General features: G+C 42.6%; 1 protein-coding gene across 1 annotated transcript in view; it reads left to right on the forward strand.

The window, feature by feature from the left end:
• The first annotated feature begins 12,715 nt into the window (after positions 1–12,715).
• FREM2 (FRAS1 related extracellular matrix 2) overlaps positions 12,716–25,499 on the forward strand; it is a 141,408-nt gene continuing 128,624 nt past the window's right edge. Inside the window, exons 1-2 of the mRNA XM_050913928.1 lie at positions 12,716–17,864; positions 23,711–23,800. Of these exons, the coding sequence (XP_050769885.1) occupies positions 12,716–17,864; positions 23,711–23,800 (5,239 nt within the window). The remainder of the gene's footprint in view (positions 17,865–23,710; positions 23,801–25,499) is intronic.

Below are 25,499 nucleotides of genomic sequence, written 5' to 3' on the forward strand. Positions count from 1 at the left end.
GCATTATAGCTGTAGCAGCAGGGAGAGATTATTGTCTCAATTACCCAAGAAGCAGGAAAAACTATTTTCTGTCGAGATGCATATTGCTGCATTTTCCAGTATGTAAACTAGCTCCAGTATGGTATAATGCAGATTGCAATGGAGGAATACTTAAAATTATAGAGGAAACTCAAGCTTCTAACAAGTGTCAGGATGCAACCTCGAAGTACTTTCAGTAATAGTGTAGACAAAGATTAGCTGGGGGCATTGTATTTTTATGAATGGTAAGCCAGCCTTTTCACATGTGTCCTGGTTAAACTAGATACCCAGACAGGCTTCAGCTCTGGCCTGTCAGTCATTACGCTGTTTCTGTTTATTAAGTGCATTATTTACAGTTTGTTAGATTTCTTTTCAATATGTTGTTGATCTAAGAGAGATACTATTAATCTTGAGATACTTTCTGTTTCTTTCCTAGCAGTTGAGTAGATCTGTTATGCTAGATGGCTGTGTAAATACCAGAAATCAGGTGACACAATTAACCTGTCCCACTTCCATACAGATTCTTAATTTATTTGGGTAAGCTCTAATAAAATTGTGTATGTGTGTGCATATATATATATAATCCATATGTGTATATATATCTTGGAAAAGTATTTATGACAAGATCCCTGTTGGTAGGGTAGACTGTCCCATTCCATATTAAACATAGTTTATAGGTGGTTGTGCTTTTGTGGTGTGTAATGGGCAAAATTTCAGACACAGTAGCATCTAATCATGAGTGCTGTAGAAAAACAAAATTAAGAACAACAATATGAAATGCACTGTGTTTCACTGTATTTCACCAGTTACTCTCCAAAACCATTTTTGCTTCTCTTAAGAAGTATTTGACTACTGTAATTTCAAGGCACTTCAGAATCTCTAACATATTGTCCCTCTTCAAAGATTAAGTGCTATTATTCCCACTTTGTAGCAGATAGTAGAAAAGATTAATAACCATAGACATGTAAACATTAGGCATCTGATATAAGTGCTGTTTTCAGGTTCCCCGTTGTATACAGTTAGGCACTGATAAAGGACAATTCAGTCCTCACGTCTTCAATGATCCCATCTTTAGAATGGAAACGATGCTCTTTTAGAAGTGCCTGTCTATTTTCATCCCTGTGCTGCATCTGACCTACTCACCCAGGCTTTTCTTGTAGTAAATGGAGATAGAGAGGCTTTCAGAGCATTATTCATCTTATTCTAAAGTAGATATCTAAGGTAGGTCAGATGAATTGCAAATTAAAGCACCTTTTCTTTCCACTGATAACAAAAGGAGCCTGGAGTGATGAGCACAGAAGTACCTTCACTGTAGGCATCAGAAGTCAGGTGTAATGAGATGCTTCCATTCAGTTCAGATTCAGGGCTATCCTGTAGGAGTGCGCTCACTTGAAGGGGATTGATGGTTTTTGTGAAGTACACAGTAAGAAAAGCTCCCAAGAGTATTTCTTTTTTCCTTCCTGTGACTCGTCTAATTTCCAGGGCTGAGGTCAAGGGAGCGGAGTCTTCAGTCATTAGATTGGACAGTAACAGGTTCTTCCTTTCATTGGGCTCTTTGCTAGTCTAGCTTTACTGGGAGGGACAGAAGATGTCTCAAAACTGTTCTGTAGCCTGGCAGTTGAGGTAAAAGGGAGAAACATTTTAAGTCCTCTTTGACTGTCAAAAGGCTAAAATCCACCTCCAATGCTTCCTGAGAAGGTGCTCTAACCACTAGTTTATTTGCACCTATCAAGTAGTTTACCTCTTCCTTAAAACAAACAGACCATAAAGACTCACGATCTTTACGGCATAATACTATCTGTTCCTGACACTTTTATATAAAAACAGTAACAACAATGAAATCACGGTGGATGATCTATGATCTGTGACACTTTATTTTGTAGAGAGATCTGTAGGGATTTAGTTATCTGTGTATATGCTCTGGGAGTTTTTTCAGTAGATATAATATACATATGCTTTTTCTTCATTTGTTTTCAGACTATTTATGTTATTGCTTCCATTGTTTTACAATATTCTGGACTGGCTGGTTTCAGATCTGAGAAAGAAACATACTTGCTTCTCAGCAGAAAACTTCACTGCCGAGGTTGAGAAGTCCTGGTATAGTCATAGAAAAACAGATATATAAGAAAATTCTCAGACAGTTACAGACTTAAGAAATATGATAAGTTAAAGTGATAGAAGAAATTTAACTTCCACAAATCCAAATATTTCATTAGACGAAATAATGTAAACTTTCTGGGGCATTTAAATGGGTTCTGAACTAAGAGTGACCGCTCAGGGCAACATTGTGTTGTGTTCATTACTGACCTCTTATCAGTCTGTAGTAAGGGGCAGAAAAGCAAATCTAAACCTAGACACGTAATGGAGAGTAACACATTACAGAGATTAAGGTTGTTATATAAATGAATGGCCTGGAATACCGCATGCAGAAATGGTGAGTTGCTTTGTGAAGAGTTTGCTTAATTCAAATGATTTGATAGATGAGAGACCCTAAGGAGGGAGAATTCTCCCGTAAATATATATGATGTGTTTACTGCTCATTTGGACCTTCAGTGTAGGATTTAATCCATAATAGGCTCTGAACAGACCGTTTAAAAAAGAAAAAAGTTATGTAGCTTCTTAAGGCATATAAACACATACAAAAGACCAAGGGTTTAAACAGGAACAGGGAAATCTGCCATGTCTGGAAATGGTGCAAAGACACAAAGGTGCTTGTTTGGGTACAGGGTAAGTACAGGCTGTATTTCAAGCAGCCATCCCCCGTAAGGGTCCCAGCATTGTTTAGAGAAATACAGTGAGCATAGAAGGCCCGATGGTGACCCAGCTCAAAAACCTCCGTGAGCTGTGAATCAAGCATGTATACCAACCACATACACCTCATCTTCCAGCTGAGCGTCTTTCAAATAAAGCTGCCAATTTTACTTCCCTGAATATAGTTGGAAATACCATAAATACTGCAAATACTAAGGTTATCTGACTGCAAATACTTATTTAGCTATCTAAGGCAATTGGCAAGATCTCTCTAGATGCTGTTGTGTAGCCCCGGGTGGAGATCTTGATTTACCTGCTTAGCTGCAGATTTACATGCTGTAGCAAGAGTAATCTTTATGGTGGGTCAGATACTGGTGGCCTCTGACCCCATCCCTCATTATTTGGTGAGTGTATGTTTGCTAATTGAGCTGTTAATGGCAGATAGCTTTTTTTAAGGAAAAAAAATTTTATAGCTAACTGCTTGTAAGAGTGGGGAAGGTAGCTGCACATGTTGTGTGTTCTGTCATTAAGTGGGTCCAGAAGCTCTTACTGCAAAATACTATTTGCTCTCTCTCTTTTGTGCCCATCTGGCCAAATATATTCCCATTGAAGCACCTTTGATTTCAGTGGACTTGTCAGGGATGAATTTGGCTTTCCAAGTCATGTAATACAGGGACGTCACAATGGTGGGGAACGTCCTGAAACTGATAGTTAACTATTTTTACTTTCTTGTAAACAAGCCACTCAGAAATCTCAAAGGTCGCAGCACCAGCCTTTGAACATGCTGCAACACCTGCGCTTTGGATTCCATTCCGTTCCATTCCAGAGCACTAAAGAACGCTGCATCACATGCAAGCCCGAGGATGCTTAAGAAAAGATTTGGCTTCTTCAGGAATATGAGTACATGTGAAGCGGCAGAACTTGTGGAAGTGCATTTTAAAATATTTTTTTTAAATAATTGAAAATAGAAGCCCTGGATCCAATAGGCTTAGAACTTCTGAATCTCTGATAACCTGGAGTGGCATTTATCACACCTAATTTTGCAAGTCTAGGAGTTAAGCACCTAGTCTAAGCCAGGAATTTAAGCTTCCCCATAGCAGGGATGGAAGGACACGAGCACTTCTCAAACATCCTTCACAGGATGAGATGCCTTTAACCCCCATCTCCCTTCACTGATTACAGGAGGAGTCTATGGCGTGGTGTCTGTCCAACAGTTGTCAAAATTTCTTCATTTCTAATATCAAGACAGTAATAAGTCATTCAAATCTCCTCCTACTGAGGCTGATATACCCTGGTTTAACATACTGTCAATGGAGGAAGTAAGGTGCAAGGTTTAAGTCAGACACCTAAAATAAATGGCCTGAATACAGTCTTTTTATGTCCAAAGGGGTGACGAATGACACAGAACACTGGTTTCATATCAGGTTACTGAATGAATATTTGAAAGACTGTCTCCTTACTGAAATGCCATAAACTCATTTTACTCCAAAATTTAAGTTAAAAAGGGGAATGGACCAAAGGATCTTTCAGCTTAGGCAGTCATATTCTGCCTCTCGCACTCTGCACATACATATTGAGATGGGAAATCTGAAACTGCCTTGCCCAAGTTTTGGGGTTCTGTTTAAGGGCAGCCAGTTGCCATGTCCCAACTCTGTGGTGAGTACATGGTGCCCCCTTTCTCTGAGAGACTTGTACCCCGGCGGTGCTGCAAGTATCTTTCTCCAAACACAAATCCTAGCTGTTCTCTGACTTCCAGTTAATGTCTATGCCGCTTGAAAGACAAAGTTAGGCACCAGGTACATCTGTGCCTTCAAAAATCTTCCCTCTAAAATGAGCTGTAACCTGAAATTGGGATTCTTACTTGTTAACTGCTGGGTTTTGTCTGTGATGAACACCTTCTGCATTACTGGTAAGGTAAAATCAGTTTAATCCAGAGGTTTTATAGTTGTTGCTCCAGAATAGCTCCTATTTCATAGTATATGTTGACACTAATTGATGGTTCATTTGAATGTGAATAGAAGTCTGGAGAACTGGTTTGAAACAAATTTACAGAAGTGCCTGGAGATCAACTTGTAACATTACAAATGCCTAATCTTAACAGGTATGCAGGTGAAACAGACACCTACATTCACATGACTTGCACATTAACAAAATCCTCACCTGTCATATTTTAAGCTGCCTGTGATTCTTATCTTGGCAAAATTCATTGAAGACAATATGAGGTTTCTTTGAGCGGAAGTCACAGTATCAGACCCAAAAGGTTAAGATGTCTGTGTATTCACCCCAGTTGTGTGCAAAATGGGAGTAAAGTTAACATTGGCTAATTTAGGGAAATCTCTATGAAGAAAGGAAACATAGTAAGTGGTTGACATCACTACCTGGACATGAAAAGGGAGGGGGGATGCTGGTTCTTGTCCTCTTCACAATCTTAAGGCTTAGTTCTCATTTACTTTCCAGCCTGTGGCTGTCTAACATAAAGGCCAGTAGTTTATAGTCACAGGAAAATGTGTATTTGGCAGTCATACTGTTTGAATTATAAAGCGATGAAACTGCCTGTGTGGGTGGTTTTGTTATGACAACTAAAGCTACAAAGATTAGGTAAAATTTCTCTTATAAAGCAGGAGAGAGAAAATTACAGTGAAGGGCAGCTTAAGTGCTTAAACAACAGTTTCTTCAGCCTCTGATAAGCAATTTTAATAGTTATCCAAGGTCAACACAGAGATGGCAGGATCATCCTTCAAAAGAATTTGTTTCATTTTATGATGACACATACCATAGTGTCCTGAATCATTAAAAGCATTTAATTTGGGGATACCTGACAGCTTGTTTGGCTGAAGTTCCGGACCTAGTTTAACAATCTTTGTCGTGGAACATGACTGTATACTATATAAAATGCTCAGTTTGTCATGTTTATAGTATAGGTGTGTATAAAAAATATTTAGTTGATGATAGAAGAGTTCTGTTAATAGGCAAAAATCAACATCTTGGCTCAGATAAATTCAAATAATTCTAAATATTATTACTAAATATAATTCTTTGTCAGCTGCAGAATTACTGCACTGTTATCAACAATTCAACTTACCCACAGACAAACATACTGCCTTCCATAAGACCAGCAGCCATCCAAAACACATAAAAAAGATAGTAACATACATCTAGATATTGCTGCAATTGTTTTGAGAAGAACAACATCATGCTCATGTTATAAAAGCCTCTTGACCACTGAGATCACTCCTCTAGAGAAAAATGGATTGGCTCTTTGAATGAGCTACCTTAATATGATGTAAGTACTTGGTGCGATACAGTCTCTCCCCACCACTGATCATTCAGCTAAACACGAAACGTATGCAGAAAATGATTAACCATTGTAACCCATGATGGAGGAAGATCATCCTCTGAATGAAATTTCAGCATGCACGGCTTCATTCTACAGGAACTGCCCAACTTCTCTCTCAAGTTACTTCACAGACTTATAAGAAAGTTAATTTTGGGCAAATATTCTTAATTCTCTGGTTCTATGGCAGGCCAGGAGATAAGAGAGGCTTATGTGGTCAAAGGCTTTTCTATTTTTTTCCCAGTAACTTCTATTAAATATATTAAAAGATATTACTTTTATGTACAAGTCTTCCTTTGCTTATTTAAGGGGGTAACACTTAAATCATAATAGCCAGAACACCGCCACTACCAGTCAAAGATACTAAACTGTAGTCAATAGAGAGGAATGGACTACTCCAAAAAGTTTCTCTTCAGCCACCTTTAATATCTGTGCTAGAATGAAACGAATTTGAACTCCTACTTTTTAAACTCATAGTTCTTAATATAGAAATCAAACGTGGACTCAAACAACTCTGTCATGAAAACTAGAATTTGATTCTCTCTCACTTTCTATCCAGTTGAGAACATTGCACCATCAGCTGAATAACCTTAACTCTAACACCAACCAAGTGATCCCTGCTCTTTCAGCCATCAATGTTTTCCGCAGGTTACACTAATAAAATGCTTCTGTTGCAAATGTCAAAATGCACACAAGCCACAGCGCAAAACAGCTTTACTGAGAAGCCATTATTCATCCTTTCTGAAAGTATAAGAACAGGGAGCGAGAGGAAGGGAAATAAATCTCTGTTGCAATTTTTTATAACAGGCATGTGTTACCAGAAAAAAAAAACCCTACATTGTATGTGTCCTAGCAAGAAAATATGTATTTGTAGGGCATTTGTGGGACAGAAGGAGTTAAATAACTTAGCCTGGATTTGATCTCTTATCCACTAAGTAGCTTCCATTCTGTTTTCTTTTTCAAATAAAGTGGTGTCAGGAATGTTTCCCTACTTATTTCATTAATAAATATATAAGCACTTGACTGTACTGGAATTTCAGTGATCTGTAATTAAAACATGGCAATATGAATTAGAGTAGATAACCAGGACAGACACAGTTTAAAGTTTAAAAAAAGAAAATAAAATTTAAAAATTGGCACTTCAGATAAATGTATAAACATGGAAGATTTGACTGTGTTGATCTCCACCAGCTATTAAGTATTTACCTATAAGTAATAAATGTCTTACCAATAATTCCTTGTTGATACATGATTTCAGTTACAATTATAATTTACATATAAATATAGTCTAACACAATACATACCCATACCAACGTGTACCTATTCTGGATTGCATGTTGGGATGAACTTGTCACTGTCATTCATTGGTGACAGCATTTGGCCAGTTCCTGTCAAGAACACTTCCAACCACTCACCAATTTCATCCAGGGGAAATTTGAGAAAGGACTCAAAAAGTCTAGGTCTTTATATATTTTTTGAAAACAGCTATGTTGCTTATAATGTCTTTATTGTTGCCTTCATTACACGTCAAAGAACATGTGTGTGTGTGTGTCAGTGCACATTTAAAAGTAACTGTATAAATTCCATAATCACAGTAAAAAAACTTGAAAGAGTCCAAACACAAGACATAAACCATGGGTAAGGAAGCTTGATGGAACTACTTATTTACTCTAGTAAATTACCAAGGCTTTTCTCATTGGTAATAGATCAAGAAGTTGTATTTTGGCTTTGAAACAAAAAGAGTAAGAGTGATCAAAAGGCAGAGAGAAAAAATGTCAAGGAAAACACATTGCTTATGATGAGATCTAAAGTGGGAAGGAGCTTGAAGAAGGTTGACTTGAAAAGTAGGTTTTGAAAGAGCCAAGGTTGAAGGAAAAATAGCGCCAGAGACATGGAGGGTGGGCAGGGCGCCAGTGCTAGGCAGGTGAAAACAATTACCGGGGCAGCAGCAGAAGAAACATCAGCAGGTACTAAGACAAAAGTCTAAGAAGAGCTTTAGAAAATGGAGGGTGATTTTGGATTGGGTTTTGGAGTGAATGTTGGCTGGGTCACGTGGTCACATTTACTGTAGGTACATGGAATGTAGAAACCAGCATTATAGTCATCCCAGCATCAACGGAAAACAATTCTGAGAACAGACTGTCTAAGAGTTTCTCTAGTCAAGGAATGAAACCTTATCCTGACAGAAGCCAGTGAAGTGTCTTCACGCTGCAAGGGAAACAAGTACCTGAGGCAAACGGAAATAAAACTATGGATGCAAGATTTAGTGGTGTTGGACTTTTCAGGAACACCTCTGCCTGCAGGGCAACAGATATTTGGACCGAAACAGAAGTCATGAAAGAAATGGAGAACAAGTTCAAGACAATGCCACATTTACAGAGTGTGATGGTAAAAAAGACATCTCAGGAAGAAGAGAGAGGATTCTTGAGTCAGCTATCTGTCTCTTGAGATACTTGGCGGAAAAAGGATGACTGAAAGTTACAGTTCAGCAATACTCTTGCATATACCCAGGCAAAAAACTACGCCCGATAATTTATAGCCACTTGCGTGATAATTCATTAATGAAATAAGAGAAGAAAAAGTGAGTATGGAAGCAACAGAAAGGTTGTTGGTTAAGTACAGCTACACACAGGGGACTGAGACACTCACTCATCTGCCTGATTTAACATTTTCAAATTTTTACTCTGTTTCAGCAGACCGTTTATATAGGATTCTTCTTTGGTCTTTGTACACCAAATCACCTGTCATATTGTGAATGATGAAAATTTTCTCTGTGCCACAGTAGGTACTGTACACCTTGCTTTTACATGGCCTTCAGAGCTGAATTGTAATAGCAAAACTACTTACACAACCGATAAGTGTCCAAATGCTCCCATAAATCTCATTTGCTGTTTCCATCCTCTCCCCCCGCTCTCCTAATTTCCCTGGCAAGATAGTTAATAGACATTGGCAAGAGATGGCACATCTTTTTGCACTTGTAAGTTATGAAATACTCATGCTATCTATTTGGAAAATGTTAAAAACCCTTCATATTTGTATGTCATATTTAGTCTCCTTTCCCAGTATTTAATCATCAAAATTATTTCATTTTTACTGATTTATTTGAAGAGCACCTCTGGAATTAATTCTATCATGAAGTACAAAACTCCTACAAAAAGTAATGTAATTACAAAAATCAGGCTTCACTACCGTTAAGATGTTAAGATTATACCATATCAACAGAGGGCAGTCTTTGATAACTATAAATTTATATGCAGACTTGGTGAACAGTAAACTTCTGTTTGTCTTACACAGGAACTGTAAGTTGTGTAGGTTTCAATAGGGAATATAAATCTGTGATCCATCATCAAAAGCAGAAGCCAGATGCCCTCAGAAAGGGTTGCATTTAAAATAAGAATAGACTTGCATTCATTTTTAAATAAACAAATGTCTTAAAATAGAGATTTATCCTGCTGAAACTTACAGGTAATTTATTTCAGAAGAAATATTCATCACTAGATTCCCATGAGCACACTTTTATTTATTAATAGTCTGTTAAATGAGCAGGTCTTCTTTGTCTTAAAGCTTTCTGTTTCTGTTTAGACTCAGAAATATAGTGTAGTAGTGTAGCAGAGCTGCAAGCTTTCATGCAAGGATATGTAGACTCTTTTTTCCCCTGGTCAAATACCAGTCACTTTATTCACCAAAAATTTATTTTAAAAGATCAATGGACTTGTTATTGGGCCCAATTCTGATTTGTTACACTGACTTCAGAGACAATTAGCAGGAAAATGCTTTGGATTTACAGCTATGTCATTAGATCAGAACTTAGCCAAGATGAATTTTCTTCAAGTACGATTTGAACACAAATATTGGCACAACCCAATCAGTCAGCAAGCCAAGGAAAATCCTTTCAAAATTCTTATCATCAACTCTCTAATCTGGAGCACTTTTTATTTTACGTTGTGCTGTGAAAAGGAAAAAAAAAACACGTCTTGCACTTTGTACTTGGACTGTGGCACAAGAGCTCCTTGACTTCTTTGACAAGACAGCAACTGCTAAAAATAAAGAGGACATCTGCTGTTTGTACATGGCGATTTACTACTTGATGATGGAGATAATAGAGATCAAAGAACCTGATCCTGTATCCACTGAAAATAAGAAATTTCTGTATCAGAGATGGGTCAATCCCATCCCTTCACTACTTTTCTCTTGAAATTTTTTTTTCAGTTAAGAAGCTAAATCTCTCAAGAATTTATTTGTTGGAATGACCTTCTCCATTCACTTTCAACACAAGTATTTCAAAAGCTATTCCTTCATCTGCCAGATTTCTCTAACTCTCTTTACCAATAGAAAAGAGATGTCCCAGATATGATCCCTTGACAAACATCACAACAAATATTGGACTGACTTTAACAGAGAAGAGATTGCTCTGTTACAAACATGGTTCAAAGCACATCATCATTAAAGAGAAAATATTTTAAAGATACATGTTTACCTGCTATCCCTAACAGTCCAAGAATATTAAAAACAGAAAAAAATAGATTTATTACCCTTTTTCACAAAGTCCCTCTACACACACGCATACATGCACATATACACATGGTTTGAGTGGCAAACTCTGCTACCTCAAATCTCTGTGCTGGGTCATGTGGTTTTGGTTGTTGGGGTTTTTTAAATTTATTTATTTATTTGTTTTAAAACTTGACACTAGACCATTACATTTGGGTAATTCCAATCACTCCATCCTGAATATTGTCATCTCTGATAAGAAGAGATACTAACACCATGTTTGTGAAACTATGGGAGACCCTTGGTCCTGGGAGTCAACTTTTTCTACTGAATTATCTTCCTTTGAGGCTCAGAAATAAGACATTAACTTGCTGAAATCCAGGGTGAATGCCTCATAAGGGAAGAGAAATGGTATTAGTGTTGCTTAACTTACTAGATACCTAACTACTAGAATTACTACCTGCTGCAACAGCATCCAAGTCCATAATTCAGTATAGACTTCTTTAACAAAACAGCTTTCTGCAGTTTTGCACAGGTACGTCAATAATAGAATAAAAAAGTATTTTACAAATTACAATAATCCAGTGTTGTAGAACAGATGTCCACTGATGTCCCCCTATCCCAAACCAAGCTGAATTATTTGTTGGAATGAATACTTATACGTAAACGTGGCTGACTGTGCCCACACCTGAAATTCCAAATTCAAGTTTTCCATACAGAAAATAAGATCACATGCCATAATGTTGCTCCACCACTGAAGGATAACTTCAAAGATTATTTTAAAAGAAGGCATCACAAATTTACACAAAGTCTTTTTCAAACAGCCTTGGGTCGTCTCTGCCCCTCCTTAGTATTTTTTGCTTTTCTATTGTTAGAAACCTTTTTTAAAACGGACTGTGGATCACATTTCATTAACAAGAGAATTTTAGCAGCTGTGAGAGAAGATGAATAAAAAGTCAGAGCCTGCCATTAGGAATTTTAAAAGGTAAATAACTTCTGCAAGCTCCAGCTCTTACTAATATGCTTTTAACTGCAGACACAAGATGGCAGAAATACTGTGAAGCTTTTATTCACCCACTGCTGTGACTAGTCACCTCCGAGGAACGAAACTGGATATTAACTAAGGTGTTTTGCCCCGGAGGTATTTATCCGTTTTCTTTCTGGCGCAAAGAAAGGCGGTGCCGGCAGGCAGGTCTCCACACCCCCACCCCGCAGCCGCCCGCCGCTCCGGCGGCAGCCCCGGGGCGCTTCTCCTCGCGCGATCCGCCCCGGTTTCCCTCAGGCACCGTTCTCTCCCCCCGTCCCCCGTTAACCTGGCTCGGCTCTCGGGCAGCCCCGCTCCTGCCGCCGCCGGGAACCGGGCGGCACCGCCCCGCCGCGAGGGGCGGCCGTTACCCGCCGCCGCTGCCGCCGCCCCGCGCTCACCTGTCGCCCCGTACCCTGAGGGGAAGGGAAACCCCGAGCCCTCCCCCGGCGGCGACTCGGGGACAGCCCCGCTCTAATTCTACCCCAGGGAGCCAGGATTTAAGGCTCCGTGCAGGGGAGGCGGGGAGCGGCGGTGCGCTCCCGCTGCCTCCCGGGGCTGGCAGAAGTGCGCTCCTCCGCGGTGGGCAAGCAGCGCCGGCCTCCCCCCCCGACATGAGGGCTCCGGGCGGTCCGCGGCGCCTTTTCCGCGGTGGCTGCCGGCAAGGCGACCCGCGCCGGCAGCGTGATCCGTGCTCCCCGCCTCCCCCTTCCTCCCGGTTCCCGCACGGCCAGGGCTCGGTCCGCCGCGGTCTCGGCGCCTTCTTCTCAACAACCTGTTGAGGGGCCGGGGGAGGGAGGGGGAGGCTGTCCCCCCTGTAGCTTGCAAGATTGGCAAACCGCTCTGTCCAATTGCGCCAGACGGCCTCGCCCCCCGCGGGTGTCTATTGGCCGCTCGGAGGCGCAGGGCGGGGCTTCGCAGCTCGCGGGGCTCCCCTCCGGAGCGGGGCGCGCTCCCCTCAGAGCGCAGCGTGTGCGTGGGGCGAGCGGGTCCGGACGGGCCGCGCCGGCGGCAGGAGCGGGGCCGCGACTCGGCTCCTGCGGAGCGCAGACGCCGCTGCCGGGGGCTCCCGGCGCTTCGCTCCGCCGCCAAGGACGATGCAGGCTCTCCCCGCCGCGCCGCGGCGGCTGCTGGCCGGCTTGCTGCTGCTGGCCGGCTGCGTCTGGGTGGGGGCGCCGGAGCCGCCGCCAGGCAGCGCCGCGGTCTCCTCGCCGTGGGCGCCGGAGGCGGCCCCCGTCGTGGTGGCCAACCGCGGGCTGCGGGTGCCCCTCGGCCGCTCCGCCTGGCTGGACCCCGCGCGGGACCTGGTGCTGCAGGTGCAGCCGGGGGACCGGTGCCACCTCACCGTGCTGGACGAGGACCCGCTGTGGCAGCGCCCGGGCCGCCTGAGCCCCCGGCGCTTCCCCTGCGATTTCGGGGCCCGCGAGGTGCGGTACTCCCACCTGGGCGGCCGCAGCCCCGCGCGGGACCGCGTCCGCCTGCAGCTGCGCTACGACTCCCCGAGCCGCGCCCTGGTGCTGCCCCTGGTGCTGGAGGTGGAGGTGCTCTTCACGCAGCTGGAGATCGTCACCCGCAACCTGCCCCTCACCGTGGAGCGCCTGCGGGGCACCAGCAACCCGCTGGACGCCCGCAGCCTGGAGTTCGCCTTCGAGCCGGGCCGGCAGCGCTGCCGGGTGGGCCTGCTGCCGCCGCTGGCCGGGCTGCCCCGCTACGGAGAGATCCTCAACTACCCCCCGGCGGCGGCGCTGGCGGCCGCGGGTGGGGAGGTGGCGGAAGGCGGCCCGGTGCCCGCCTCGATGTGGGACTGCGAGGAGTTCCTGCGCCTGGGGCTGCGCTACCGGCACACAGCAGCCGGCGGCTCCCCCAACCGCGACCTGGTGCCGCTGGTGGCAGAGCTGCGGGAGGCGGCGGGCAGTGGGGGGCTGCTGAAGCGCGAGTACTTCCAGGTGCTGGTGCGGATCCGGGCCGGGACTGAGAATGTGGCCCCCAAACCCAGCTTCTTGGCCATGCTCATGATGGAGGTGGACCAGTTTGTCCTCACTGCCCTCACGCCTGACATGCTGGCAGCTGAGGATGCCGAGTCACCACCAGACCTGCTGATCTTCAACATCACCTCTCCCTTTGGCCCCGGCCAGGGCCACATGGTCAGCACAGACGACCGGAGCTTGCCTGTCTCCTCCTTCAGCCAGCGGGACGTGAGGGAGCTGCGCATTGCCTACCAGCCGCCCATGGAGGACTCGGATCGGGAGCGGCTCTTTGAGCTCGAGCTGGAGGTGTTGGACCCAGAGGGTGCTGCCTCAGAGCCCTTCGCCTTCGTGATTGTGGTGAAGCCCATGAACACCCTGGCACCTGTGGTGACCCGCAACACTGGCCTCGTGCTCTATGAGGGGCAGTCGCGGCCTCTCTCAGGCCCTGGTCCCAGCCCCAACCTGGTGATCAGTGATGAGGATGATCTTGAGCAGGTGCGGGTCAGTGTGGTGGCGGGGCTGAGGCATGGCCACCTCAGTCTCCTGGAGGACACCCCAGCACCTGCTGCCCCTCGTAAACACTTCACGGTGGCTGAGCTGGCAGCAGGCCGGGTCATTTACCAGCATGACGGCAGCGAGTCTCCACTCAGTGACAACCTGGTGCTGCGGCTGGAAGATGGTGGCTCTCGCCACCGTGTTGAGTTCCTTTTCCCCATTACCCTGGTGCCCACTGATGACCAGCCGCCCCTACTCAATGCTAACACAGGGCTGGCCATGGCTGAGGGTGAAACAGTGCCCATCACCACCCGTGCTCTTAGCGCCACTGACATTGACTCGCAGGATGCCATCCTGCTCTTCACAGTGGAGTCTGGCCCCACTGCTGGGCAGCTCCTCCTCCGTCAAGCACAACCACCTCCTGGCTGGGAAGAGGAGGAAGAAGATGAGGGATTTTCTTGGAGGAGAGTGCCAGTTTTAGCGGGGAGCTCCGTAATCTATGAAAAGCCAGTGAGAGAGTGGCTGCAGCAGGACATTGTGGAAGGACGTCTCTATTACCACCACTTCGGGCCTCACAGCCCTGGCCCTGGGGTTGTGTTGGACCAGTTCGTCTTTAGAGTCCAGGATGACAATGACCCACCCAACCGCTCCGGACCACAGACTTTTGTGATCCGGGTACATCCCATAGACAGATTAGCCCCAGAGCTGCATAGTAGCAGCAGCCTGCACTTAATAGTTGCAGAACAGCAGGTGACCCCACTGCGGAGGAAGCACTTGTGTTACACAGATCAGGATTCAGGGGACCGTGAACTCCGCTACACAATAACCCAGCCCCCCACTGACACTGACACTAACCACCCTCCAGATGTATATGGAGCCCGCCTTGGATCCCTCGTGCTGACTGAGGATCACTCTGTGGAAGTTACCCACTTCACCCAAGCCCAGATCAATCATCACAAGATCTCGTACCGTCCCCCACAGGAAGAACTGGGGGTGGCTCCTCATTTGATTCAGTTTCAGTATCGAGTCCAAGATGCAGCTGGCAATGCAGCCAAAGGGACTTTCACCATCTACCTGCAGCCTGTGGATAACCAGCCTCCTGAAATCACTAATACTGGCTTCACTTTGCCTGAGGGAGGCAGCCATGTCCTTAGTCCAACTGAGCTGGATGCCAGTGACACGGACACTGAACTTGCCCACCTCAGATTTATCCTGACCCAGGCTCCTCGGTATGGCCAGTTGCAGCTTTCTGGGTACAGTTTGATTCCAGGAGGTGTCTTTGGCCTGGAGGATATCAGACAAGGGAGGGTGGTGTATGTGCACAGTGGAGCTGAGACCAACAGTGATACCTGCAGGCTTGATGTGAGTGATGGGGTTCATTTTGTGCCCATCACACTGAAAATGAACGTGCACCCAGTTGATGATGAGGTTCCTACACTACGGTTGCCCCCAGGCACTCTTGGTTCCTACCTGGATGTGCTGGAAAATGGTGCTGCTGAAATCACTGCTAATGTCATTCAGGGCACGGATGAGGATACAGATGACTTAATGTTGACCTTCATTGTAGAGGATCCTCCTCAGCATGGGAACATCCTGGTCCAAGGGGTGCCTGCAGAGAGATTTTCCCAGAGAGATCTGCTGGATGGTGCTGTGGTATATGCTCACACTGGTGGTGAAATAGGCCTTCGACCCAAAGAAGATACCTTCAACCTTACCTTGTCTGACCTGTCTGAGGAGTGGAGTGTCAGGGGCAATGTTGTTCAAGGAGTTTCAGTCTTGGTGACCATTCTTCCTGTTGACAGTCAAGCCCCAGAGATTTTTGTGGGGGAGCAGTTCGCGGTAACAGAAGGTGACAAACGGGTCATTACTCCTGCACACCTCAGGGCTGAAGATGTGGATACACCTAGTGATGATATACTCTGCACCATTGTTGCTCAGCCCACATCTGGGTATGTAGAGAACATCTCTCCAGCCCCAGGATCTGAAAAATCCAGAGCAGGTGTAGCTATAAGTGCTTTTACCTTGAAAGACCTCCGTCAAGGGCATATCTTTTATGTCCAAAGTATACATAAGGGTGTAGAGCCTGTTGAAGACAGGTTTGCTTTCCGCTGTTCTGATGGCATTAACTTTTCCCAAAGGCACTTTTTCCCCATTGTCATTATGCCGATCAACGATGAAGAGCCTGAAATCTTTATGCGAGAGTTTGTTGTGATGGAAGGCATGAGCCTGGTTATTGATACTCCTATCCTCAATGCAGTTGATGCAGACATCCCTGCTGATGAGTTAATGTTCACAATCACCAGGCTTCCCCGGCATGGCCACATTGTGAACCAGCTGGTCAATGGAACTGTCCTAGTGGAGAGCTTCACCTTGGATCAGATAACGGAGAGCTCCAACATACTCTACGAACATGATGACTCTGAGACAAAGGAGGACAGTTTTGAGGTGAAACTCACAGATGGTAAACATACTGTTAGGAAAACAGTACTCATCATGGTTGTTCCTGTAGATGATGAGACACCCAGAATGGCCATCAATGATGGTTTGGAGATTGAAATAGGGGAAACTAGAACTATTCATAACAGAATATTGAAGGCTACTGACCTGGATTCTGAAGACAAAACCTTGACATACATTATAAGATACGGGCCAGGACAAGGCCTCTTGCAGAGAATAAAGCCTTCAGGTGGAGTTGAGAATATCACCCTGGGGATGAACTTCACCCAAGATGAAGTAGATAGAAACTTAATTCGATATGTGCATTTTGGCCAAGAAGGAGTTCGTGATCTTATCAAGTTTGACGTGACAGATGGAGTAAATCCTCTCATTGACCGCTACTTTTATGTGACAATAGGTAGCATTGATATTGTCTTCCCAGATGTAATCAGCAAAGGAGTTTCTTTGAAGGAAGGAGGAAAGGTAACCCTTACTACTGATTTGCTTAGCACCAGTGACCTGAATAGTCCAGATGAGAACTTAGTTTTCACTGTTACCAGAGCACCTGTTCGTGGTCATCTTGAATGCACAGATCAGCCTGGGGTACCCATCTCCACTTTTACTCAACTCCTATTAGCTGGCAATAAAGTCTATTACATTCACACTTCAGAAGATGAGGTGAAAATGGACAGCTTTGAGTTTGAGGTGACTGATGGCTATAACCCTGTATTTCGTACTTTCAGAATTTCTATCAGTGATGTGGACAATAAGAAACCTGTCGTCACAATCCATAACCTGGTGGTGAGTGAAAATGAATACAAACTGATAACCCCATTTGAACTGACTGCAGAAGACAGAGATACACCCGATGCATTGCTGAAATTTATCATCACTCAAATACCAGTTCATGGTCAGATAATGTTCAATAACTCCAAACCAGTTACCACCTTCACTAAACAAGATCTAAATGAAAATCTAATCAGCTACAAACATGATGGCACAGAATCAGTTGAGGATAGCTTCTCTTTCACTGTTACGGATGGCACTCATACTGATTTCTATGTCTTCCCCAACACTGTGTTCGAAACGAGGAAACCTCAGACTATGAAGATTCGAATAATGGCTGTGGACAACAGTGTACCTCAAATTGTAATAAATAAGGGTGCTCAGACTCTCCGTATTCTGGCCACAGGTCACATCGGGTTTCTGATTACCAACAAGGTGCTCAAAGTGGAAGACAGGGACAGTTTACATGTTACTCTTAAGATCAGAATCACAGAGGGTCCACGCCATGGCTTCCTGATCCACCTGGGGAAAGGCAACCATAGCATCAGCCAGTTTACCCAAGGTATTACAATACTCCATGCTTTCTTTAGATCACAGGAAACATTCTTTTTCATGCTAAACTCTGTAATAATTGATGGGAGAAACTTTCCAACAACGAGCTTATTTATAATGACTTTATTATTTTTTAGTTCTGTTTATTATTTATTTAAATCTGTGACAGATTTAAACAGGAAAGGGGGTCTACTGGATAAACACTGAATAAAGGAGCATCTTCACTTTGGAGAGCTTACAGTCCAAATCACTGTGATTTGGACTTTCTATCAGTGATAGAAATTTGGATAACAGAATTGGGCTGCACGTGGTTCCAGATCTTTAGAGGTTGAGTGCCGCCTTTAAACAGTTTTATTTAGAAAACGCTATGGGAGTGGCCAAGCTATTATTAACTAATGGTCATACCATGGCTAGGGTATCAGTTGCTATACAGTCTGAGTGCACTTAACTGTAAAAGCAAAATCATTTCCCAAACATGGGGCAATCATATATTATGAGTGCATTTGTTGCCTTAATTACACAAATCTTCACAAAGTGTTTGCGGTAAATTAAAAGGTAATGTAAATGTTTTAAAATTATGTCAGTGGTACTTACTTTTTATGTGGAACTAAAATACTAGGTGGTATAAATAGGATGAAAACCACATGTGCCATATGTTCTGAAATAAAGCCTCAACACAAGGCTATGAAGTAATTTTAATTGAAAGGGGAGCATTAGCTATTCTCCAGAGAATTTTCCGTGTTACTTTGCAATGAGTTAATAGCCGATTAATTAACAAGGAAATGAGGTTTCTTGGAGCCTCCTGCAGCTGATGAGTGAGCAGACAGCACAACAGCATGGAGACTCAAAGGTAAAGGGGCCCAGACAGCCTGGGCTGTGTAGGTGGTAAGGCTAGAGATGAACGCTTGTAGTTGGCTACATTTCATTTCACAGAGCCCATATTGGTAGGTATCCCATGTTACAGCCTTGGCTGTAGTGATGTTCTTGTCAGATATACCAAATCTTGCAGACAGGCCTGATGAACTTTTGAGTGGCTGGGGTGCTATAAGTTTTGCAGTGTTAGTGCAAAAAAGAGGATGAGGAGGGACCAAACCCTGTCTAAGCTTTGGGAATCACCATAGCTCCTTAAATGTAAGGCTTCAGTAGTGGACTGTGAGTAGTATTAAGAGTATTGTTGTCAGAATAAGTGAGAAACAGAAGAGAACGGGAGTGAGCAAATAAACAGATTATCACTTTTTTAGTGGGTTTTCTCTCACATTGGAGAATGTGGAATTATTGAGTGGGTGTTCCTTGAAAGCAGACCACTGCATAGCACAGTGATATCACATATTTTGAGGAGAGGGGGCACTCAGGATAGGTAGATATTCCATTCTCTTTTGTGCCGTGTGGCCAGGTGTACATTTGTCAGATGACCAAAATGAAGTTGTTACTTGGCTTTCAATTGGCAGTCTGACCATGTGGCATGCTCATTGGTTTTCATGCAGGCTTTCTTAATATCCTGGGGCTGCCTGAGCTGGGTGAGAAGCATGCAACCTTTAGGAAAAATTGGTTTTAAAGCTAGTGAGGATCCTCAGAAAGTGATACAACTTCACAGGTTCCCTGACAGTACTGGCACAAGCACTCTAATTTGTGTTGAGTTGAAGAGTGTTTTTAAGAAATATACATTTCTTCAATAATTTTGTCCTTTGGCCTCTATGAGCAAATACCTCCTGAGCATCTGTGTTATTTCTGTGGTATCTCTATTCTCAACTTCCTTAATGATTTTTATAATGGTTTGTATTTTATGAAGCAAACACATAAAAATGTCTTAAGAATGCAGGGCCAAGCACTTGAGGGAGAAGAGGCGTCTGGAAAGGCTGCACGAAAGGCAGAAAGCATCAGGCTCACACAGGGATAATACATCTGCTGAGGACAGGGCAAGAGAACTAGCTGGAAGTCATAGAATAACCTGGGAGTGAAAGTCATGGATGAAAGGGCACTGTCTTTTCCTTTCCTTTTTCCTCAGGTGCCCTCTTGTCTGTAGCTGCTTTGGGTATGGGAGAGGTTGTGAGTGGCAGGGAGACAAAAATTCTTGGCTGAACCTAGAAGGCTACAGTTTTGAGAAGTAATGTGAGACACAGAGGTCTTATGTAGACCAAGCTGCATACTCAAAACTCTGTGTGTAGTTCACTGTTGTCCCTCACCTTGTGGCCCACTACCATTAATGTGCAAAGCACTGTCAAATCCAGAGTAGTGAATTTATGCATATTTCATGCTTATGCTATACTGAGAGAAATAATTATCTAATGTTCAGGACAGGAGTAAACAAAACCCTCTTTTGTCATATTCTTAATGATCCTAATGTAAGTGCAGATTTTGCAACCTGCCGTGAGTAATAGTTTTGACTTTGGGATGCTCCTGTATTGACTATTGGACCTGCTGCTATACATTTTCTTTTTATGTTTTGATCTCCCCCCCATTTTAGGGGTCCTATCCTGCCATGTGGGGCAACCTCTTAAAAAATACTGAATAGTTCCAGTTGCATTAACATGTGTGGGTCCTGATGGGGCTTGTAAAACATTGTTACAGTCTTCCAATTTATGTTGGAAGGGACCTCTGGAGGTCATTTGGTCCAACCCCTACTCAAAACTGGGCCAACTTTGAATTCAGATGAGGTCATATGCAGATGAGTTTTGAAAGCTGCTCAATAGTTTGTGAAGTCCATCCTAATACTCTACCACCTCACACTCCCATTCCTTGGATTTGGGTCTGTAGTTGTATGAACAGGCAGCCTGACCGCTTTGAGTGAGGTAACGTTGATGAAACAAGATTCATTGTGTGCAAGCAGCTTTAGCAGTCCGGTTTTTCAGATTGCCTGTAACTGAAAGAGAGGGCAGAGCGATTGTTTAGAAATTGCTTTAGAGATTGCTTTTCAATATCTGTCCACAAAACTTTATCAAGTGCTAGAAAGGAAATTAGCCTAGCTTGCAAGATGAGCTAAAAGCCTCCAGTCAAAATGCGGTTGTGCAGAATATAGTATGTCCAGAAGATTTGTTGTGTATTTTGTTCAGGAACAATCAGTGTGGGACTGTCTAACTAGTATACATCAAATACTTCTGCCACAAGTGCAGTAGGTAATCTTTTGCTTGTGAGGCTCATAGAGTTAATTGGGATTGCTCAAAGCGGGTATTAGAATGTGGAAGAATTAACTTCTTGATAAAAGGTCCTCAAATTCTGCAAATAGTTGTTGGTTTTTATTCTTTTCTATTTAATTGTTAAAATAATCTGAATGAGAGAGAGAGAGAGATGGGCAAGTGACAGTAACGAAATAAAATATTCTTAAAATACATTAAGCAGTTCCTAGGTTTATTCAAGTACTATCTGTTACTTCATGTTACACCTGAAAGCAGCACTTTTAATTCATGATTATTTCGTTGTGCTTTATATTTACAATTTGGTGATAGTAAATGCAGAGAAATCTTAAAGAAAAACATTTGCCACGTGCTAATTTCTAGTCTCGTGCTGTCCTAGGACAAAAATACATACAAAGAATATTGTGTATGCATAGTCGTACTGCACTTGTCTCTGCAAGTCAGGGCTGGAATTTTTTCATAGCAGATATTCATTAAGATTAGATAATTTGTTTAAAAGTGGGGAAAGTCTATTAAGGAACTGCCAAGTCTTTCACATTTAAAGAAGTTTAGTGGTTTATAACAAGTAGGTAGCTGATGTTTGGATAATGTTTTGAATGTACAAAGTGTGACGGACTGCTGAGCGCTGTTTTGGGAGTCCCCAGTCCCACATGGGTAAGTTTGTGAGCAAGGGCCAGGTCACATCCCACAGCTCTGCGGGTGTGCTGAGGAGCCAGGAAGAAGGGGAAGGAATAGTGGAGAGTAAGGATCTGCCTTGGCAATAATAGCTAGGTTGATGTCTCAGCACTCCATGTAGCCTCCTGAGGCCAAAGATATCTACAAGGCTACTCCAGCCAAATATGCAGTACTTTGCAAACAATGATTTTATTCAGCATTCACCCCGATAATGCTTTTTATCTTCTTTTTCAGGCAAGTGTTTTCAGAGAGGCGAGTGAATTATGTTGTGAAATGCATTTGTTTCTTAAAGAATATATATTAATATATGTAACCTTTAATAACCACATCAGTTTTACAGAATTTTAAATGGGAAATCAGCGCCCTGATCTAGTGGAGATGATTATATTTTCGTAATAGAAAATTATGTTGCATGGATTTCAAAATTATGTTGGAGAATTCCAATATCACATTAATATTTAGCAGGCTCTGTAGTTATACAGTAATGAATTGTGCTTACAACTAGGCAAGTTTTAATATAACTAGCATAGCCTAATCAACTGTGGAAGGAAAACATAAAATCGCTCAAGTGACTCTGAACGTGTTCTTAATGAACAGAAAACAGGTCATTCCTTTGCAATTCTTTTGACAAAATTAAGATGTTTGGATGACAAGTGACTTTTTTTGATGAGGTGGTCCTGGTCCTGCAAACGCTGTCTCAAGTGCTTATCTTCATATATGTTGGAACCATGGATTTTGATAAGGCTACCCACATGGGCAGAGCTGAGTACTTGTGTAAGTGATTGCGGGATGAAAGATTTATTTGCTCCCCTGGCATGAAGAGGTATTTGTTTGCATCCTCTTTACAGCCCCATGAATTTTTGATCTTTAACTTTCAAACATTTATGGAAGAGATTCTTCAGTGACACATATTTGCTGATAATGCTCTGAACTTGTTTGCCCTAGAAGATGTCTGGCTACTTTTGGAACTGAGGATTTTGAGGAGCTCTAACAAAAGTGCTTTTGGCTTCTTTTTACTAGTGCATATGCCCTAACTTGGGAGGAGAACTTGGGTGGTGCTTGAGCTCCACTTTAATGCTATTCATTTCTAACACTTTTTCTTAAAAAAAGTATCAGACATGGATTTTTACCAACAGCAGTCTTTCAAAGAAAGTGACAAAAATTAGTTTTTATGTTGTATTACATGTTTCTCATCACTGTTCAAGGAAACCAGAAAACACAATATTAATAAATATTTGTTTACCTTTTACATACTTTCTTTATTGCAATTGATGATTCAAAATTGTGCATTGAATTTTTTCTCACTGAAGTCCTGTCTGTCTACTTTAATTGCAACTGCTTGGGTTCTTAAAACAGTCCATCACTGTAAGTGTTTGAGCACTATTTAGGACAGTTCATATAGATTATATGCCATATCATTTGAAAACATGCTGACAGGAAGGATGGTCTGGTGGAGAGGGCATTTTTGTGGGGGACTAAACAGGTTGAGATCTCTCTATTGCAGAATGTGTAGAGATATCCTATCCTAGAGGTAGACCACATGCCAGAAGTAATCTAGTTCTAGAGGTGGGGTGAGGGGATCATGTGGACTAATTTGTCTTGCCTCTTGAATGGAGGGTAGGACTTCACATAGAAAATACCCTGGGTTTTGCTCCCGTTTCAGCCGCAGATTTTCTGTGACCTCTGCAGTACTTCTCAGGAGAAGAATGACAGAATCAATATCTTAGTGGAGATACACCTCTGTTTAAGAAAATGCACCACTAAAAATAAGAAATAGTTGAGCCCATGTTTTTACATTTCCTTTCAGTTCTTTTTGTAAATATATCTTAAAAGAAAGAGGGCACTGGGGAGGGGGAAGTAAAGGGAGGGAGAATGAATGGTATCTGTAAAACTTCAACGCTGTTAATACTGAAATTCCTGAGCTCTCCTGGAGGACCTTGACCTCTCTTTGTTGAAGCGAAACTATTTAATACATGTCAAGTTTTTCTATAAAAACAGTTTCCTATCTTCAGCATTTAAAATAAAATCTATTTTTCCTCACTCTTTCCAGCTGATATTGATGGTATGAAGATATGCTATGTTTTACGAGGGGGTGACAATGCCACCAGTGACATTTTTCATTTCATGGTTGAAGACGGTGGTGAGTACTCATAAGATCTGTGCTTTTGTTGTTCTTGACAGAGAAAGAGTTTAAGTATACTTTGGGAGTTTAAGAACGTTGAATTTAATTGAGGGAAGTCCGTGTTACCTCCTGGAATATGATTTTTGTTATGACTTCCCCATATTGTGGACTATTTCTGGTGATTACAAAGAGAGGTGTCGATAAAATGGTAATTGCATCTAATGAAAAAACACTCAACCTACTCTAGCAAGAAAGTGAAGTTCTCTAAGTCTACTTAGATACCTGGGCTTTCTGTAGTTTTACCTTTGTATTCCCTGTCCAGGCTCTTTACACATAAATTCTCATAAGCCTTTTATATTGAGAAACTTTCTAGATTTTGCTTTGCAGTTATGGTTGCCTACCTCTTTAAAGGTTCCAGCTATAAGACTATTCATATGGATGCATTGTCTCTGATATACATGTTGCGTAGAGTTCAAGTTCTGATTCTACCTACTTAACAGAATCCTCAATGGCTTGTCAAAGATCTTTGTCAGGTGACTGATGTGAATTCTTCTGACTAATATTAGTTCGTAGGATTGTGGAGGATGCAAAAGGAAAGAATAAAAACAAATTGAGAATACTGGCATATACTTGCTTGAGGAAAAAAATATGTAGTTGTTTTTTTTTGTTTTTAAAGAACAAAGAAAGAACAGTTTAAGGGGTAAACAAAACACATTAACAGGCCTTTTTTTTTTCCCATCCAAAGTCTGTACTTAATGTGGGTATTCCTAAATGTAGATATTCCTGTGTGTGGTAACAGGTGACTAGATTATGTTACTTTAATATCTTTTTTAATGTATGATATATAGCTCTATGAGTAATTGGCAATGAATTTTATTAGTTGATTTAATAATACACTTATAAAAAATGCTTCAAGTTAGCTTATTTTCAGCTCGTGTACTCAGCTTGTGTTACTGCTTCACAAGAAGCACAGCCAATTAACAGTATTAAGATCAGTGAACAGGGATTTGTCCTGTCTGTCACAGATTGAACAGTTTTGTCACCATCTACCATTGCTGGGAGTGGAATATTAAAGCATGTTCTCCTGTTCATTGTGCTGGACAAGCACAGAAGAGACAGTACCTCTAGAGACTTTTGAAAATGTCTTTGCAAATCTTTGCTACATCAGCGAACAAGTAGTGAGATAAGAGTTTGTAACACTTCACTTTTTTCCTTAAATGTTTTTACTTTTAACTGAGATATAGGTTAGAGAAACTTAAAGCTAAATAAAGATAATGGAGCATGGGGTGCTTTGTTTTCTTAGTAATACCATCATTTTCTTATGACAGGTGTCACCACATGGTGACGTTGTTCATGATTTTCAAATTGTTCTTCTAGTAGGTGAACAAATACTCAGTCTTGAGATGTTTCAATGTTTCATGTGATGGGAGTAATTAAAGCTGAAGAAAGTTTGCTCTCAGCAAGCTGATTAACATCAGTTCTTAAAACTGAGTTGCTCCTTGAGAACCCAACATTTGTGAGACTTCTCTCCATGCTATTTGAACGTTTTCTAGTGGCGAATGTATAGTTAAAGCAAATTGCACTTAATATATTCCGACTCTATACCAAGAATTTTTCTTTCATTGGAAAGCTTACCTGCCACATCTGCTTCTACTTGGCAGAGTCATAACAGCCCGAGTCTGTTATCTCAGGCAATTGCCTGGAGGCCAAGTACAAG

Source organism: Gymnogyps californianus, chromosome 1 (genome assembly GCF_018139145.2).
Source record: "Gymnogyps californianus isolate 813 chromosome 1, ASM1813914v2, whole genome shotgun sequence".
Classification (NCBI taxonomy): domain Eukaryota; kingdom Metazoa; phylum Chordata; class Aves; order Accipitriformes; family Cathartidae; genus Gymnogyps; species Gymnogyps californianus.